The sequence below is a fragment of the Haliotis rufescens genome, unplaced genomic scaffold (genome assembly GCF_023055435.1).
Source record: "Haliotis rufescens isolate VD_foot unplaced genomic scaffold, xgHalRufe1.0.p SCAF_30, whole genome shotgun sequence".
Classification (NCBI taxonomy): domain Eukaryota; kingdom Metazoa; phylum Mollusca; class Gastropoda; order Lepetellida; family Haliotidae; genus Haliotis; species Haliotis rufescens.
The window spans coordinates 5,640,866-5,661,357 of record NW_025964002.1 but is presented as its reverse complement, the minus strand read 5'-3'; the positions used below and the strand labels follow the sequence as shown (position 1 = coordinate 5,661,357).

Below are 20,492 nucleotides of genomic sequence, written 5' to 3'. Positions count from 1 at the left end.
CACCTCTGAAGTATTGCACCTGTGAAGTATCACTCTCCTGAAGTATCAAATCTCGGAAGTATCATGCCTCTGAAGTATCACACCTCTGAAGTATCAAACCTCTGAATTATCCCACCTCTGTGGTACAAAGGTCTGGTGTTGAATGGGCTGGATGTTGTGGGGATGATGTTTACATCAGTCTGTACATGCATGAAGTGTACATGAGCACAGGCATCCCTGTGATCCTGACAGGGTATGTTATATCTCACTTTGTCAAGCCAATTACCCCTGTAGGTGAACCCCCTATCTATCTAGCTCTTGGGGTGAATCAACTCACCGATTTCCCTGCTCAGAGGTCAAGAGAAGTGTGCCATCCTACACGTACACACAGTATTCAAAATAAGTGAGGAGGGCGGTAGGGCTTTATTTCTTTTCTTTTTTTTATTGAAAACAAAAGTGATTTTCCCACCAACGAACATAACTGGGCACAAATTGAACTCATCCCTTTAATACAATTTCAGTTGTCCGCATTATATTTCATGTATAACAAAGTATGCTTTGTATGAAGGATGAAATTTAACAAAATATTTTTTTATTGGCAAAAATAATGATTGACATGTAGGATTTCAAGGACGTGCGGGGCGGTCGGCTAGTCTAGTGGTTAAAGCGTTCGCTCGTCGCGCAGAAGACCCGGGTTCGATTCCCGACATGGGTACAATGTGTGAAGCCCATTTCTGGTGTCCCCCACCGTGATATTGCTGGAATATTGCTAAAAGCGGTGTAAAACCATACTCACTCACTCACTCACTCAATGACTTGCTGATGCCCAAGAAAGATGTCTTCTTTTTTTGAAGCCTTAATCAGGAAATAAAAGAATTTGCTGCTTGGGTCACACAATAAAACGAAGTAATTGTGAGATGTGAAACAATAGAGTTTTATTAATAATAAGACTTATTACGAGCTGAGATATTGCTAGAAGCAGTGTACACCTACACCATCCTACTCATCCAATTACAATCTAGCATACCTTTGTAAACAACTGAATCAGTGGGACACTTAACTCCGTGGCACAGTACTGAAGTGATTGTGTTGACTTAACTCAAGGAGATGGTTATGCTGACTAATTTATTCCACTGATGTGAGGATTCCCATCAAGGGTCAAGGGGGCTGTTACACTGGGCCTGGGAGGATCCTTCACTGTGTAGTATGCAAGGTAGTGAAGGAGTGTGGGATATGCTTATTGAAGTGTTCCTGGTCAAGGCCCAGTGTTTACCAGGTGTGGTCAAGGCCCTGTGTTCACCAGGTGTGGTCAAGGCGCTGTGTTCACCAGGTGTGGTCAAGGTGCTGTGTTCACCAGGTGTGGTCAAGGCCCAGTGTTTACCAGGTGTGGTCAAGGCCTTGTGTTCTCCAGGTGTGGTCAAGGCCCTATGTTCACCAGGTGTGGTCAAGGCCCTGTGTTCACCAGGTGTGGTCAAGGCCCTATGTTCACCAGGTGTGGTCAAGGCCATGTGTTCACCAAGTGTGGTCAAGGCCCTGTGTTCACCAGGTGTGGTCAAGGCTTGAGTTGTATGTGATGTATGTGATGCTATGGAGTGTGAGATGTCTCACTTATTGTAGTGTCATTGGTGGATGAGGAGGCCCTGTGTTCATCAGTACAATCGTGGGTGCAGCTTGTAGTGCCAGCTATTGACACCAGGGCCAGACGGCTGCTGACCCAGTTTCAAACTGAAGGCAAGTTTGTGTTTATTTGTTAAAGGCATGCTCAGAACATGGCTAGCCAGGTGTCAAGGGGTCGAGGGTGAGCAGGGGGCACTGGGTCAGCGACCGACTTTTTAACAACCTTTTTAACAACCGACTTTCTGTTCTCTGTTTGGATCTTGACGACTTCACATTGTGACTTTCGCTGGTTTGTGTTTGTTTGGGTTTTTTCACTAGGAAAATGTTTCAACTGTTTCGCTGAATGGGTCGTCAGCATGGGAAATACAGATGTGTACCCAAGGTACGTCTTAGTATACAGAAATGTACCCTAGCCAAGTCAGAACACAGAATACCCGGTACCCGAGCCAAAGTCAGAATACAGAACAGTACCCTAAATGGCGGACAAGTCCATGTTCCTCAACCCAAAACTGAAACTGGTTCATGTTGTAGTTCCGGTTTGTCTGATTTCGGGTGCATGCTGGATGATGCTGTGCATTGCGGAATGTAAGAATACTATAGATACTTCACTCTGTGGTCGGGTTTGTTTTGTATATCACGCTGGAATACATTTCATCCAACAGTATGACAGTTCCAATCCAGAAACTATAGAAAATCTTCTATATTCAGACTCAAGGAATCAGTTTAGCAATCTGTGCAATGCAAAATGGAGTCATCCTAGGGTACCGTTCTGTATTCTGTTTCTGGCTAGAGTCCATTTCTGTATACAGAAACGTACCTGGGGTATATATCTGTAGAACGATGGTTGCTAGCTATGACTTCAGCCCTAAGTGGCCATTGATGGTGGTAAAGCTAAAGATAAAGATGAATTTTATTGTACATATATATACACCCACTTTAGGGGTTGGGTACACAAACAAAGTACCAGTGTTTTAAGTACCTGCATGCCTGACAGTCCGAGATGGTCAACTTTGCTGGCGGATGGTCAATTTTAAAAATTTGCATGCCCAATGGTCGGGGGTTGAAGTTACTATAAGTTGACAATCCACCTGTTTATTGTTATTTTCTGAGAACTAACGTTAAACAGTACTATTAATTCTTATGTTTACCCTTTTCTTACTTTTGTTCATTAGCCTAGAAAATTCTGGACTGGCAACATTTTATCTGGTCTGGTAACTTTGCAATGTTGCTAGTCTGGTTGTCAGACTGAAATTTGGGGAAATTTTATACACTGATATTACACATTGTACATGATGACAGTTAAAGATAGTATGCAGTGATGATGATATTGAGGCAGTGTCGGACAATATAGCAATATCCCTGTAAATAGCACTGTTGTCGAATCTACACAGACATGGAATCATGCTGCATTTCAAACATGCTGTGTCTATGTATTTATGATTCCAGCCATAAGGGCTGAACAATCAGGGGGTAGGAATTTTATAGCTGTGGTGGAATCACCCTGGGATTTGCTTTTGGAGATATGGGCTGGAAAGAATAATCTTATGGAGACATAGAGAGCCTCGGCAGTGATGGAGGAAGTGGTCGTCACCTTCAACACGGTTTACATATTCGTTGGTTTGTATATGTTCCTCTCTCAGTTTCCAGCTGATGGGCACCGAGACCCTATTTGGTCAGAGCTTGTTTCTTGTTTCTGACTAAACTAGCATAAGATTTTATTTGAAATTTGTCACTAAATATTCCAGGAGTTTCAACTTGTGTGTTTTGTCTTTTGCTGTAGATTGAGTGTTATGACATTCGTGGCGGTCTTGTTAGTCTGAATATGATCAATACGCATTGTAAGTTTATACATCCATCAGTGCGGTTGGTCCTTGAAACAATATGTCCTTGATCATAGCGGCAAATAACTGTTTGCCATTAATATTTTTTTCATTTGAATATTGGTGCATATTGGTAAAGATATTTATCAAAAGGGGAAATAGTCCTTGTTTATGCGGACACCAGATGTTACTTGTTTTTCATAGGTCTTGGAGAATAGACTTTGTAATCCTTATGGTGCTTGTATTGCATAGCGGCTTGCTCCAGTTTTGCTATATGTCTGTATTACTGATCTGCTCAGCCCACACTCCACTATGGTACGGCTCCTGTATGTGGGATCATGATTAGTTGCCGACATGCAGTATGTCTGGCATAGACCCTCTCCAGGCTTCATACATATGTAGACATATGTAGCTGTACTGGACTGACTGTAATTTGTTCTAGGGAGGTGATGTAAATCTTTACCTCAACATCCCTGCCATATTGATTAGGATTTCTCAAGTACTCCCCTGCCAGTCTACTTGCCTGAAACTTGAAGATGCCTTTCATATATAGTTCATTTTTTAGTTAATTTAACCTGCTAAGGTCACAAAACATATTTGTTCATGATTATTCAGTTGATCTAAAACGATTGACTCACATTGTATATCTGAAATAATATTTACCAATTCTGTGGACATTTTGATGTTGTTATTTGTAAATGTTTACAAAGCCATTGTCGGATTGTTTTTTGGACCAAGCTGTTACATGTGGGAAAACTGGTTATCTTTAAAATTAAATATTATTTTCTTTTCAACTGTGTGGGAGACAGATGCACACTGCTTGAAGTGAGAGTCTCTGCCACAAATTCCCTGTGAGGTCTCAGCATGGTCTGTGAAGGTCACACACACTTTTTGCACCAGGTGGTTGCAGTGGCTTGTGTTATTGATTGGGGAAGACGTCACACTTACAGGAGGCTTAGTGATTCCCACATGCTGTGCACATGAAGCAGATCAAGTTCTGCCGAGAAACAAGGCGCTGGTGTATAGATTGTAATGATATCATACTGTTATATATTACTGAACAAGAAACGTTAGGATCATGAATAATTTTGGTTTATAAATTTAGTGCTCTGTCTTCAGTACAAAAAAAATATCCCTTATAACATTATTGATCGCAAACTTTTTTTGTTCAGTGTATATCTATTATGTCAAACAGCCATGTTGTTTGTGTCCACATGATTGTATGGCTTGTGTTGATATTCTGTGATATATAGCCATTACATCATACTGCTGTGTTGCTTGTGTCCACATGATTGTATGGCTTGTAATGCTATACTGTGATATATAGCCATTACATCATACTGCTGTGTTGCTTGTGTCCACATGATTGTATGGCTTGTAATGCTATACTGTAGTGTATAGCAATTACATCATAGTGCCATGTTGTTTGTGTCCACATGATTGTATGGCTTGTGTTGATATTCTATGCTATATGGCCATTACTAATGCTTCTAAGCATAGATCTGAATAGTATACTTGTGCCTACTATTGCTGAGGTGTGGTGGTAGTTCTAGGAAGGGAAAGTTTCTGTGAAGGAGTGACAGTCAATCATATCTGCTGCTGCCCTTCACCTTGCCACTTGAGTGCCCTTCACCCCACTTGAGTGTTAGGTTGTCCACACCAGATGTCCTTGATGTAACTCTTGCATCTGTCCTGGTATGTTCTCTGGCACTGAGTGGGTGGGTATGTACGTGTAACACGTCTGTAAAATGCAGTGGTTCAGACTGCCAGAGGAAGTGACCTCGGTGTAGTATATAACCACGTATTTTATAGTGTCCATGTGCCCGAATTCCTGAAACAAAACAGCCCCTTCTCCTTGAGGACAGGATGAAGTCTGCATATGCTTGAAGACACTGTGTGGAGGTCGCAGTGCACTCAGTTGTGGTAGGTTATGTGAATCCAACATGTGGTGGAAGCTAGGGATCCCTTTGGCACATGCTAACTCCCTGTGTTATCTCCGGAAAGTTACCAGCCCTGTTGATCACACGTAAGCAAACTGACAACAGGTGGAAGGGTGGGGGGCAACACGGGTTGACAACAGGACGGATGGCAACAGGCAGGGTGGCAAAGTGATTTGAGTATGCTTTTGTCCTGATTTTAGCAATATTCCAAGCCATTTGACAGAACTGAAACTGGACTACCCCATGATTTGACATGGGATCTGTTGTGTTGAACTACTAAGAGTGAGTAAATGAGGTTTTACTTTGCTTTTGGCAATATTCCAGCAATATCACAATGTACCCATGTAGTGAATCGAACCTGGGTCAACGGCATGACGAGCGAAAGCTTTAACCACTAGGCTACCCGACCACCTCTGAAACTACTAAGATGTGAGAAAGAATTCACTCAGAATATCCTATACACCCTGTAGACACCATGATAGAATTAGAATTGGTTTGCAGCAACCGATACTTTCTGTAAAAGGCGACTATGCTTGTTGTATGAGTTCGGGTGGTCAGGCTCGATCTATGCAATAGGGATACGATGCATGTCATCTTATCCTAAGTGCATAGATTGATGCTCATGATATCAATCACTGGATTGTCTGGTCTAGACTTGATTATTTACAGACCGACGTCATATAGCTGGAATATTGCTAACAATTAAACAATTAACAAACAATAGTCACCATGCCCCCTGAAAGTAGCAGCTATACCCCTAAGTAGTGACTATTCCCCCTGAAAGTAGCGACTATTCCCCTGAAAGTAGCGACTATTCCCCCTTTAAGAAGCGACTATTCCCCATGAAAGTAGTGACTATTCCCCCTGAAAGTAGCGACTATTCCCCTGAAAGTAGCGACTATTCCCCTGAAAGTAGCAACTATTCCCCTGAAAGTAGTGACTATTCCCCCTGAAAGTAGCGACTATTCCCCCTGAAAGTAGCGACTATTCCCCTGAAAGTAGTTACTATTCCCCTGAAAGTAGCGACTATTCCCCCTGAAAGTAGTGACTATTCCCCTTGAAAGTAGTGACTATTCCCCCTGAAAGTAGCAACTATTCCCCTGAAAGTAGCAACTATTCCCCTGAAAGTAGCGACTGCTGAGTTGTAAACATAACGCGGGTGAAGAACCTTGGTGATATAATTGACGTCACCAGATTCCTTACACAAGAAACATTCTAGATTTCTTGCACTTCCGCCAAACAGTGTATAATTAGCATGCACAGCTGCCAGGAGAGGACAAGTACAGAAATCAATTGAGGGAAAGTGGATATAAGTATCGCCCAGAGACCACCAATCTACCCTGTTGGAATCTGGAGGTCTGTAGATATATATGTTTGAGGTAGGTCGGTAATGTTGTGCTCAGGCTGGTTGCATTGATATTAACTCACTAGTTAGGCTTCATGACTTCAACATGTTGCTGTGATGAAGAACTGTGATGCCAGATCACATTACTCCATGCTGGGAATCTCAAAGCATAAGCTTGAAGTGGTAATATGTCATTTTGTCGTAAGCTGCTGTGTTCCGTATTAACCATGTGGGTGAGGACCTTGTGTCTGTATGAGAACTCGTCCACGTGGGTCGAATGTTATCTGTGGTTGTGGGCAATCTTGTCGTCAACATCAGCATTGTATCTGTCCGCGGTGGTGTGAGGTAGCATCATGGTCACGGTGTTCACTCTTGATGCTGTCGAGTTTGATTCCACACAGATACAATGTGTGAAGCCTATGGCTGGCTTGAATAGTGACAAAAGCAGAGTAAGACCATACTCTTACATCTCATATGAATCTGTGGAACATGTGTATTTTAATAGTTCATTGCCTGTCTTCCAGTTGCACTGTGGAGGAAAGTTATTTGATAAAGACTATGCCATTGATATCCTTAGTTTAGCTGTCTCATACCCAAGCGAAATGTGTGCTTCACTCAATGGTTACATTTGGGGCCTTTCTTCCACATTAAACTGACACACGCCACTGGTCAAGCCATGAAGCCAAACTCACTCAGTCTCTAAGACCTGCATAGTCTGGACCTTGTCAGTTAGACCTCTTTAGTCTGGACCTTGTCAGGTAGATGTCTCTAGAATGGACCTTGTCACTTAGACCTTTTTAGTCCAGATCTTGTCACTTAGATCTTTATAGCCCAGACCTTGTCAGTCAGACCTCCTTAGTGTGGACCTAGAGTGGACGACTTTAGTCCGGACCTTGTCAGGTAGATGTCTCTAGTCTGGACCTTGTCACTTAGACCTTTTTAGTCCAGATCTTGTCACTTAGATCTTTATAGTCCAGACCTTGTCAGTTAGACCCCGCTCGTCCGGACCTTGTCGGTAAGACCTCTCTAGCCCAGACCTTGTCAGTTAGACCTCACTAGTACGGACCTTGACAGACCCCGCTAGTCCGGACCTTGTCAGTTAGACCCCGCTTGTCTGGACCTTGTCAGTCAGACCTCTTTAGTGTGGACCTAGTGTGGATGACTCTAGTCCGGACCTTGTCAGTTAGACGTCTTGTCTGGGCCTTGTCACTTAGATCTTCATAGTCCGGACCTTGTCAGTTAGACCCCTCTAGTCCAGACCTTGTCAGTTAGACCCCTCCAGTCCAGACCTTGTCAGTTAGACCTCTCAAGTCCAGACCTTGTCAGTTAGACCCCTCTAGTCCAGACCTTGTCAGTTAGACCCCTCTAGTCCAGACCTTGTCAGTTAGACCCCGCTAGTCCAGACCTTGTCAGTAAGATCCCTCTAGTCCAGACCTTGTCAGTTAGACCCCTCTAGTCCAGACCTTGTCAGTTAGACCCCTCTAGTCCGGACCTTGTCAGTTAAGCCTCTTTCGTGTGGACCTAGTGTGGATGACTCTAGTCCGGACCTTGTCAGTTAGGCCCCTCTAGTCCGGACCTTGTCAGTTAGACCCCTCTAGTCGGACCTTGTCAGTTAGACCCCTCTAGTCCAGACCTTGTCAGTAAGACCCCTCTAGTCCAGACCTTGTCAGTTAGACCCTGCTAGTCTGGACCTTTTCAGTTAGACCCCTCTAGTCCGGACCTTGTCAATTAGACCCCTCTAGTCCAGACCTTGTCAGTAAGACCCCGCAAGTCCAGACCTTGTCAGTTAGACCCCGCTAGTCCAGACCTTGTCAGTTAGACCCCTCTAGTCCGGACCTTGTCAATTAGACCCCTCTAGTCCAGACCTTGTCAGAAAGACCCCTCTAGTCCAGACCTTGTCAGTTAGACCCCTCTAGTCCAGACCTTGTCAGTAAGACCCCTCTAGTCCAGACCTTGTCAGTTAGACCCCGCTAGTCCAGACCTTGTCAGTTAGACGTCTCTAGTCCAGACCTTGTCAGTAAGACCCCTCTAGTCCAGACCTTGTCAGTTAGACCCCTCTAGTCCGGACCTTGTCAATTAGACCCCTCTAGTCCAGACCTAGTCAGTAAGACCCCGCTAGCCCAGACCTTGTCAGTTAGACCCCTCCAGTCGGACCTTGTCAGTTAGACCCCTCTAGTCTGGACCTTGTCAGTTAGACCCCTCTAGTCCGGACCTTGTCAGTTAGATCCCTCTAGTCCAGACTTTGTCAGTTAGACCCCTCCAGTCTGGACCTTGTCAGTTAGACCCCTCTAGTCCAGACCTTGTCAGTTAGACCCCTCTAGTCCGGACCTTGTCAGTTAGACCCCTCTAGTCCAGACCTTGTCAGTAAGACCCCTCTAGTCCAGACCTTGTCAGTTAGACCCCGCTAGTCCAGACCTTGTCAGTTAGACGTCTCTAGTCTGGACCTTGTCAGTTAGACCCCTCTAGTCCGGACCTTGTCAGTTAGACCCCTCTAGTCTGGACCTTGTCAGTAAGACCCCTCTAGTCCAGACCTTGTCAGTTAGACCCCACTAGTCCAGACCTTGTCAGTTAGACGTCTCTAGTCTGGACCTTGTCAGTTAGGCCTCTTTCGTGTGGACCTAGTGTTGACTTCTTCACAACAGCACAAGCACAAATGTGTCAGGTTATCTTATATCAACTGTTGTATATTGAAGGGTTTTAGGTAACCAGCATACATATACGTTTTTTGTCATGCTAACGGCTGTCACATTAGTTTCTTAAGTTTTCTCTTGTTTCTTGCAGTGGGTGAGAGATAGAAAGTATTCACTATCTGAAGTTTGCAATCATTCCCCTTTTCGGCACAAGGAGCGCTACCAACTTCGGCGCCTCATCAGCCAGGCCTACAAGACCCGCAGAGGAAATCCCCAGAATGGCAGTCCCAGCATGGTAGAACCTCAGCCCGTCAAAGTGGTCACCTTCAGTAATGAGACAAAGTCCAGCACAGAACAGCCCCCAGGTATACGGTTCACACCAACCTAGTGAAGCCTATTAGTCATGTCCCCCTGTCGTCATTTGGCTGGAATGTTGCAGAAACTAGTAAAATTTGACTCCTTCGTTCACTCACTCCTTCACTTCTCTACTCACTCACTCACTCACTCACTCCTTCACTCACTCACTCCTTGTTTGTGTTTCAGTAGTGGATCAGTTCACCAACAGCTTGATGCCCGCCCAGGAGTCCACCACAAGTGACAGAGTCGTCTTCTCTTTGGGGTCCTCCTCCAATCTGGCCGGAGGCAACATGTGTAAGTCTAGAGTTGGTGTATATAGCCAAATCATAGAGCCATTGTATATATATTTAATTATGGAGCCATTGTATATAGTTGAATCATGGAGCCATTGTTTATAGTGAATCATGGAGCCATTGTATATAGGTGAATCATGGAGCCATTGCATCTAGTGAATTATGGAGCCATTGTATATAGGTGAATCATGGAGCCATTGTATATAAGTGAATTATGGAGCCATTGTATATAGGTGAATAAGGAATCAATTATATATAGGTCAATCATGGAGCCATTGTATAAAGGTGATTCATAGAGCCATTGTATATAGGTGAGTTATGGAGCCATTGTATATAGGTGAATCATGGAGCCTTTGTATATGGATGAATCATGGAGCCATTGTATATAGGTGAATCATGGAGCCATTGTTGATAGGTCAATCATGGAGCCTTTGTATATGGATGAATCATGGAGCCATTGTATATAGGTGAATCATGGAGCCATTGTATATGGGTGAATCATGGAGCCACTGTAGATAGGTGAATCATGGAGCCATTGTATATGGGTGAATCATGGAGCCACTGTAGATAGATGAATCATGGAGCCATTGTATATGGGTGAATCATGGAGCCACTGTATATAGGTGAATCATGGAGCCATTGTATATGGGTGAATCATGGAGCCACTGTAGATAGGTGAATCATGGAGCCATTGTATATGGGTGAATCATGGAGCCACTGTAGATAGATGAATCATGGAGCCATTGTATATAGGTGAATCATGGAGCCATTGTATATAGGTGAATCATGGAGCCACTGTTGATAGATGAATCATGGAGCCATTGTATATAGGTGAATCATGGAGCCATTGTATATAGGTGAATCAAGGAGCCATTGTAGATAGATGAATCATGGAGCCATTGTAGATAGGTGAATCATGGAGCCATTGTAGATAAGTGAATCATGGAGCCACTGTAGATAAGTGAATCATGGAGCCATTGTAGATAGGTGAATCATGGAGCCATTGTAGATAGGTGAATCATGGATCCATTGTAGATAGGTGAATCATGGAGCCATGCTTTATATTAGTGGAATGATTAAATGGAGTCATCATGTATACGCTGAATCATTGGATAAGTGTATGTCTGTTCTTTAACACTGCAGTAAGCTGTATTCCAGCTGTGTGATGACAATCTGCAAAAATTGAGAATCAATTAGAAAAACCAGTGATTCACTTTGATTACATACAAATGTTTCAATCATTGGGAAGGTGAAAATCACCCATCAACTCAAAGAGAGAAAGAATCAGTTGTATCCAGGTTTAACATGAGAGCTTAATTCACTCCATGTCATTACGTTAGTATTACCATTACCGTATTCAACGTAATAAGCGCTCAGGGCGCTCTCAAAATTAGAAATAGGGGGCGCTTTTTAGAATAATATTTTGAGTTGAAAGATCGTAAATTTCGTGGTTTATGCTAACAGCCTGAAATGTTTACATACGACAGATATATTTTTCAAGAATTTAATTGCACATAATTAAGGGTGATATAACACACGAGTGCGAATTATAAACGAATAAATAAGTCTTGTGGACATTGATCAATCGGAAGGGGTGCGGATTGGGATTGTTCACTAGCCAATATATTAGCAAATATCGCCGTGGGCGCTTATTAGAGCGGGGCGCTTATTACGTCGAATACGGTAAGTGTACTTTAATTGTGACCTGTTTATTTCAGCGCCAATGCTCGACACAGACCAGAAAGTCCCTGTTGAGGAAACTGCAGCTGAGAGAACGTTGCCATGGAAAAGAATCTCTACAAACGACATTGTCCCGAGCCTCACAACGCTAATCATGGCCGATGACGAAAAGCCTCTCATGTCGGAGGCACCATCTTGGGTGAGCAATCCATCTTACCACAATCTTCTGGAATCTGGGTCGCCGTACGTGTCGCCACAGACTACGCTTACAGCACCCCCTGAACAAACGCATACACCATCTGTATTTGAAATCTTTCAACAACAATTTAGCCAAAAGGTGGAGGTATTAGGTGATAGCCCGAACGTGGCTGCGGCAGACACTACAACTCCCAATCCCTGGGACTTAGGAGGGGAGGAGGAGCCCATTGCGTCACCAATTTCCATTCAGAATGGCGACAAGACAAACAACCTGCTCCACTCGGCACATTCCGTGTTTCCGCCTCCGCACCACGTCATCATTCCGGGTCATCTCCATCGACCACCACAGATCCGCAAATCTCTGTCCCTGCCGGGGAAAGCCTCTTCGCCCCAATCACCAAAACACTGGCAGCCAATTGAAATGCAAGATGGCAATGTGTATAGAAAATGTCCATCTGAAGCAGAAATTATTTTTGACGAAGTATCATACCAACAAGATGTGAAATCCCGTGTTTCGGAATGGCTGCAACACACTGACGATTCGGAGCCGGAAGAATACGACGGCATACAAGTTAATTTTAGCAATCATCAATGTGCAACCAATGGGTTTGAGATTGATTCTGGGGAGGAGTCGGATATTGAAATGACGTATTTATAATGACAGTGAAATCTAGGAAATTTCTACGTCCTTTCTGTGCCTTTGCAGTTTCCATGGTGTGATATTATACCTGTTGCCATGACAACAAGTCACATTTAATTTTTCTCATGCAAACGATTATGCTATTTATAGATGACTCCTCTCCCCCTTTCCCAAAGATGCAACATTGTAATATATATGACATTTTATGTTAAAAGCATTGTAAATATTTGTACAGTTAATTTTACTCATATTTATTATACATCCCTTGAAATTTGACCTCTTTTAAAACAAATTCCATTCCAAATACTGAATGAATTCAAGAGACGGAAATTGATAATTTGAAAACAAAAAGCTTTTGAGTATGGCATGGTGGCATATTGTCCAGGGGAGACAACTCTTCATGCCAGTTAATTATGACCGAATCAGTTGTTTTGTGAGATCAATTTGGGGTTTAGCATATAAAAGTAATGTTTGATTTGACATATTTTTTCTCCAACAATGGACATGACATGACTCGGTTGCTTCATTTGTATATACTATTTATTTCATGCAAGAATTTATGTAATCACATGCAGTTGTCATGGTTTCTGTTCAAATTTTGATGTTCATATTCTTCAAATGCTCAATATTTCATATTATGCATTAACTGATAATGTCCATACCTTTTTCTTTAGACAGAAGTGAACAAGAATTAAATCAGGTACATATTTATTTGTTCTTGCACTCAGGTACTGAATTTCTCTCCTTTTGAAACATACATACCAGTGGTAACCAGTGTGAAACAGAGCTCGCTGCAAGTATCAAGCTTGTTCCCCAGCACTCCACAGACTATGGGGTCACCAGTATTCTTAATTCAGATTGTTACCGCAAAAATTTATGAGTTGAGAGTTGATGTAAGATCTTAATTTCATTACCAATTGATTGGAAAAATATTTACTTTCTATTTCTAAATCTTGAAATGAATTCATACATATTGGAGCTTTTAACGTAGATATTTTGTGTAAGGGCTGCTTCGTCCCTGATATTTGTAAGTACAGACTGCAGTTGCATTGGCGCATAGTAAACTCTCGTGTTAAAACATACTCCTTTTTGCTCATTGTGAACGATATACCCATATATACCTCCAGCATAGCGAGACTATATTTATCATATGCGATTAACACAAGATAATTCCATCCAATGTACAGATAAGAACAAATTTAAACTTGTTTTCAAGTCTTCATCTCTTTAGAAACTGTGATCTATTTTGAATTACCATGGTAACAGCTTCACCTGAAACTTGAGAGTTTGGAGATAAATCAGGCACTAAAGACAAACAAAGCATATGATGAATGTTGTAGCCTTTGTCCTTGCTCTATATCAAGGTTATCTCCCTCTGTGTCAGCCAGTACCAGGAGATGGACGTGATATAGTAGTTATAGCACAGTTTCTTCCTGCTACTCCCTGATGGTGTTAGTGCAGAGGGTAGGCAGCAAATGGCTCCACATTTACTGCAATCTCATTAAAATCAGATCTTAGTTATCGCTCCCGCTAAACAAAGATCTGAGGACATCCTATTACGGGTCATGTCAGACCGACCTTGCGCGAACTTTGACCGACCAATGGAATGACCAATCAGAAGGCAGCTTTCTCGTGCTTTACGGCACTAATTTCAAATGGCGACTACGCATCGAATCATATTTTGACAAATTCTCGATTACAAATTTGAAACCTGAACAAAAGATCATTCTGGAATGGCTAATAGATGGTCTAGATTGTATGGATACAGTTGTTAAACCCGTAACTATCGTTCGGAGTTAAAGTTTTCGAGGCTGCATGATCAGAAATCACATTCCGACTGTCACTTTCATAATCTGGTAAGTGATGCTCTGATTGGTCGGATGAAAGGTGACCCGTAATGGGATGTCCTCAGATCTTTGTTTAGCGGTAGCGAGAACTGAGGTCTGATTTAAATGAGATTGCATTTACTGCTACCCTTTTATTTGACTGCTGCATACTGGAATAAAGCCAACCATGAGACATGTTGCATTGCAGTGATTTACTTTTGCTTGATCATAATAAATATGCATTTAATGACATGGTGTTTTAATATGATAACTATGACGGTATTTTTACTATATTTAAATTGAAATATGTTACATTAACTTTTTTTTCTAACTTAAATTGTATTAGATTGTTTTTTAAATGTGATGTTAAATTAATCAAACATTTTTGTAAGTTTACTAGATATTAAAGTTGTGATCATTTTCTGAACAAACATTGACTATGACATTATGTTTCTTAGTGTTGTTTAATTATGGTATTATCTGTTTAAATAAGGTTTGTCAGAAAATGATAATTGGGTACCCTTCATTTTGTCTTGACATGTTTATGATGTCAGTTGTATTTTTCTTTATGTTCACACACTATTTAAGACATCCAACATATACTGGTTTTCTATTTTTTCATTTTAAATGACATGGCTTACACTTGAATATTTTAGGGGAAGTTACAGTTTTGGTAAATTACAGGCTGGGTAACAAATTGGTGGCAGGTGACCAAGTTATAACACTTTTCCCTCGGGGTAGACTTAAGACACCACAATCTACTTTCCCACAAAATCTGTCATAAGCTAACAGGGCCATATCAACAAATGATACAACAGCAATAAGAAGAAATACTTGTGTATATACATATATTAAAATCCCAAAGTCCAAAGATGAGCTGTATGAGTTACTCAACCAGTTTCACATATATATGGGTCAATATAGACTGTATCAACCAGGTGACTGAAGTTATGGCTTGCCCTTTGGCAATCCTGCTTGTCAAATGACCAAATGACCAAATGATAAGGTACAAGTCTTAGTTTCCTACTCTCTATGATAAGGTACAAGTCTTAGTTTCCTACTCTCTATGATAAGGTACAAGTCTTAGTTTCCTACTCTCTATGATAAGGTACAAGTCTTAGTTTCCTACTCTCTATGATAAGGTACAAGTCTTAGTTTCCTACTCTCTATGATAAGGTACAAGTCTTAGTTTCCTACTCTCTATGATAAGGTACAAGTCTTAGTTTCCTACTCTCTATGAAAGGGTACAAGTCTTAGTTTCCTACTCTCTATGATAAGGTTTTAGTTTCCTACTCTCTATGATAAGGTCTTAGTTTCCTACTCTCTGTGATAAGGTACAAGTCTTAGTTTCCTACTCTCTATGATAAGGTTTTAGTTTCCTACTCTCTATGATAAGGTCTTAGTTTCCTACTCTCTGTGATAAGGTACAAGTCTTAGTTTCCTACTCTCTATGATAGGGTCTTAGTTTCCTACTCTCTATGATAAGGTACAAGTCTTAGTTTCCTACTCTCTATGAAAGGGTACAAGTCTTAGTTTCCTACTCTCTATGATAAGGTACAAGTCTTAGTTTCCTACTCTCTATGATAAGGTCTTAGTTTCCTACTCTCTGTGATAAGGTTGTCCCACCTTGAACCATGAGAGGGAGGTTTGTCTGAGTTGGTCACTTGCTGCTTTTTCAGGAGGGAGCAGGCCGTCATTGGTTGTGGAGGCTCCGGCATGGTGTCTGTTGGAACATGGATCGAACAAACACAGCCCTGGAGTTTGGATGATGTTATATAAAAGATGTCTGTAAGAATTCCCTGATCAAGTGATAATAATTCATATGTCACGTTTATGAATTCTAAATTTCATATCTCGAACTGAAAATTTGATCTCATATTTCACATGATACAGTGTATTTACATTGATTATTATTAAAAAATGACAGCTTTTTACGATTATACAATTGTACATTTATGAAACAAGTTCAAAACCAGTTAACATTGTGCCAGGACATCAGTTTCTGTGGGGAAAAATGTTTTTTATATACCCAGTCAGTTTTGTTGTTGTATCTTTGTGATCAGTGAAAATACATGACAGATGGGTCGTCGTCCATCACACCACAATGCAAGCTACAGTCGATGCAATCAGCAAGTATGTGTGCAAAGACAGCTCAATGTAAATAAACTTGTTAGAAATACAGGCAAATACATAAGCAGCATGCTCCAGTCTCCAAGGCCCTCGGATCATTGCATGAACTCTCACATTAATTACCTTCCAGTCCTGAGCAATATGGTCTGCTTGACCATCATGTGACAGTTAATTGTCCCATAAGTTTCCAAATCAGTATGAAGCTCTCATATAACAGTGGAATATTTTAATCCTTGAATAACTCACCATTTAGTTTGGATAAATATCCAGGACCCATTCACTACCATAGCTTTGTATTTAGCCTGATTTGATTGACGTGATGCTTAGTACTGTCCAAAGACATATATAGATATATAAAAGGTCTTTGTTATCTCCAATCGAATTACCCTCCCAAGGGAGATAACTGGGCTAATATTGTGACACTTCTTTAAACAAAGCTTTGGTTGTGAAGGTGCCAAGGGTATTTGTCATGATAGAATGGCGACATTGTACTCTGGATAATTGGGGAAGGAGTTTTTGGTCTGGTTACCAGGATATTGAAGACAATTGTATGAATGTTTTCAATTATGCTTTTCAGCAGTAAGTCAGCAGGGGAACAACAGCCATTTAGATGCAATAACTCGTTCAGCCTTAATGTAACTCTGTCCTAGTGCAGGCGTACTGACCACAAGACTGGGAGAAGTTGGTTGCCCAGTCATGTCCTTTGAACATGCCTTTACAGACTTCCACAAGTTGGGCTAATAATCATGATAATTGCAGTGTTAGAAATACTCTAAACTTGTAGCTCATGATGAAATGTGTTTTGCTTATTCACATTACAGCGATGAAATTAAATAGTATCAGAAAGTATTATACACTGTAAAATACTACTATGTTACTAACGCCTCAGAGTATTGTCAATTTCTTATACAAATATTAATATTTTAAATTTTTTAAAAATAATTAAATGTATATAAGAGTAATATTGTTATGCTATTTGCTATTGAAAGTTTCTATGGAGTGTTTTTTTTATCAATGTGCAGCCTTCAGAAATTCCTGTATTATAAATCTTGGGTGGCCTTTCCATTGTTTTGAGCATCCACCCTTATGTACCATGTTATATTACCACTATGTATGGGTGTTTGGTATCCAGTCACCATGACGGTCATGGCCAGGCAATGAAGGTCATTGACCCTAAGGACGCCAACATCAGTTCCTGTTGGAGAAAGATCTGTTGTGTTGTGCCTTGTCAGTTGTGCTGTGTACGGCAACATGATAGTTTAGCAGTAAAGAATGACCATGGTACTGTTGTGGTGATCTAACATGTCGGTGCGATCTGATACACATAGAACCTGTGTTTGTCAGCCATGGTTAGGTATGTTTTGTGTTTTATTGGCTTGTGTACCGGAAGGCTTCGATAAGTGCAAGCATCCCTTTGTGAGATTGTCTTTCCGTTTGAACTGACCTGAAATCTTGTGCTACCCACCTTGGAAGAGGCTGTATTAGATTTCAGTTGGGGGCTGTAGTTCATTCAGTTATTTATATCCTAACTTAAAGAACTGTGTTGTATGTGAGAGCACGTCATATTGCCAGAGATTGTACATGACATCTGATGTTGCCAGAGATTGTACTTGGCCTCTGATATTACCAGAGATTGTACCGGTAGAGTTCCTCCAAGATTGCCAGAGATTGTTTATAGTCTTTGATAATATCAAAGGTTGTATATGGTCTCTGATATTTGTATACGGTCTCTGATGGTACCAGATAATGTATATGGTCTCTGATATTGCCAGAGATTGTATATTACCTCTGATATTGCCAGAGATTGAACATGACCTCTGATATTGCCAGAGATTGAATATGGTCTCTGATGGTACCAGAGATTGTATATGGTTACTGATATTGACAGAGATTGTATATGGTCTCTGATATTACCAGAGATTGTATATGGTCTCTGATATTGCCAGAGATTGTATATGGTCTTTGACGGTACCAGAGATTGTATATGGTCTTTGACGGTACCAGAGATTGTATATGGTCACTGATATTGCCAGAGATTGTATATGGTCTCTGATATTACCAGAGATTGTATATGGTCTCTGATATTGCCAGAGATTGTATATGGTCTCTGATATTGCCAGTGATTGTATATGGTCTCTGGTGGTACCAGAGATTGTATATGGTTACTGATATTGTCAGTGATTGTATATGGTCTCTGATATTGCCAGAGATTGTATATGGTCTCTGATGGTACCAGATATTGTATATGGTCTCTGATATTGTCAGTGATTGTATATGGTCACTGATATTGTCAGAGATTGTATATAGTTACTGATATTGCCAGTGATTGTATATGGTCTCTGATATTGTCAGTGATTGTATATGGTCACTGATATTGCCAGAGATTGTACATGGTCACTGATATTGCCAGAGATTGTATATGGTCTCTGATATTGCCAGAGATTGTATATGGTCACTGATATTGCCAGCGATTGTATATGGTCTCTGATGGTACCAGAGATTGTATATGGTCACTGATATTGCCAGAGATTGTATGTGACATCTGAAATTGCCAGAGATTTTATCTTCAGTCTGTGATGGTACCAGAGATTGTATATGGTCACTGATATTGCCAGAGATTGTATGTGACATCTGAAATTGCCAGAGATTTTATCTTCAGTCTGTGATGGTACCAGAGATTGTATATGGTCACTGATATTGCCAGAAATTGCATGTGACATCTGAAATTGCCAGAGATTTTATCTTCAGTCTGTGATGGTACCAGAGATTGTATACAGTAAAAGATGTTCCCAGCCAGAGATTGCATCTTGTATTGTCTCTGGTGTTGCTTCATTCATACTTTATGTCCTAGATGCAGTACAATACCTCTGGCATATTACCAGGATATTTATTCTGTTTACTCATGAGCATATTTATATATATACATTCACAAACATTTCTGTTGTGTATTCTTTCATTATCATCAGCCTTATTCAGAATGCATTAACAATCAATGATGCCAGAAGGAAGTGCTTACACAAGAATGTTTACCAAAGATTCCATTGTAATCGTTTACTTTGTATGCAACCTTTACAAATATGTCCTTATGCATTATGAGACATGCCTTCCAGAACATATGCGGCAGGAGGCGGTTGCCAAACGATTTCCTGTATAATATTTCCAATGGAGATTCGTGAGTATTGATATGCTGTCGACACAGTTGATGGGTAGAAATAGATTTATGTGCTTGTGGGACATCAGCGAATCATGGACACATGAAGAGGGTGTTTCTTACCAGGAACCAATTATGTTCCAAATCTGAAATGATTAAGGAATCCAAGGGGATTGACTCCTAATTGAGATTAAATAACTGTGGTGATTCTTTTTAAGTTCTTTTTAAGTTGATTGAGGTCAGGCTAGAAATGATACTAGTTAAGGCATGTCTTTATTTCTTTTAAACAATTCAAGAATTTTACATGTCATGTGGTTTATGTGTGTGCATATACAGCAGATGTCGAATGTAGTGTGACCGTCAAGGGTGGTGCGACCGTTTGGGGTGATGTGACAATGGAGAGTGAAGGGCGATGTGACCATCAAGGGTGGAGTGATCATCGATGGTGATGTCATCTCGTAGTGTACATGGCTATGGTGGATATCAGTGGGGAGAAGGGGTGTTGTAGTCCAAGTATTAATATCATGATGAAATAAACAAACTAGAAACAACAGGTCTTTTGTGGTTTTTTAACAACCTTGTTCTGATGCTGCTCCTCACATTAAGTGAGTGAACGAGTGAATTGGATTTCTTTCTGTTTTGAACAGTATCCATGACAAGCGAGGCTGGTAATATAGAGAGCATTTACTGATGCAGATAACCAAAATCTGCATGGAAGTTTAAGAACCGGATGTTGATTTCATTACGTGATTTGATTGGACTAGGCATAAGCTTGTTAGTCAGGCCAAAATATAACCTTGTAATTCAAGCCTAGTTCGACAAGGGTTGAAACTGGACTTTCTTAAGTCAGTTAACAAAGATGAAGAAATACTGTGAACAACACACA

At 41.0% G+C, this 20,492-nt stretch overlaps 1 protein-coding gene across 8 annotated transcripts in view; it reads left to right on the top strand.

The window, feature by feature from the left end:
• The window catches only part of LOC124143308 (probable Na(+)/H(+) antiporter nhx-9), a 97,658-nt gene extending 77,501 nt beyond the window's left edge, over nt 1–20,157 (top strand). Inside the window, exons 10-15 of one of the 8 annotated variants that reach the window (XM_048380443.1) lie at nt 9,483–9,696; nt 9,875–9,982; nt 11,700–11,860; nt 13,178–13,199; nt 13,505–13,526; nt 16,005–20,157. In XM_048380443.1, coding sequence (XP_048236400.1) covers nt 9,483–9,696; nt 9,875–9,982; nt 11,700–11,860; nt 13,178–13,183 — 489 coding nt within the window. In that variant the 3' untranslated portion in view covers nt 13,184–13,199; nt 13,505–13,526; nt 16,005–20,157. Of the gene's footprint in view, nt 1–9,482; nt 9,697–9,874; nt 9,983–11,699; nt 14,114–16,004 lie in introns of those variants that run through there. The other 7 variants (XM_048380442.1, XM_048380441.1, XM_048380444.1 and 4 more) reach the window with 7 other exon arrangements.
• Nucleotides 20,158–20,492: the final 335 nt, after the last annotated feature.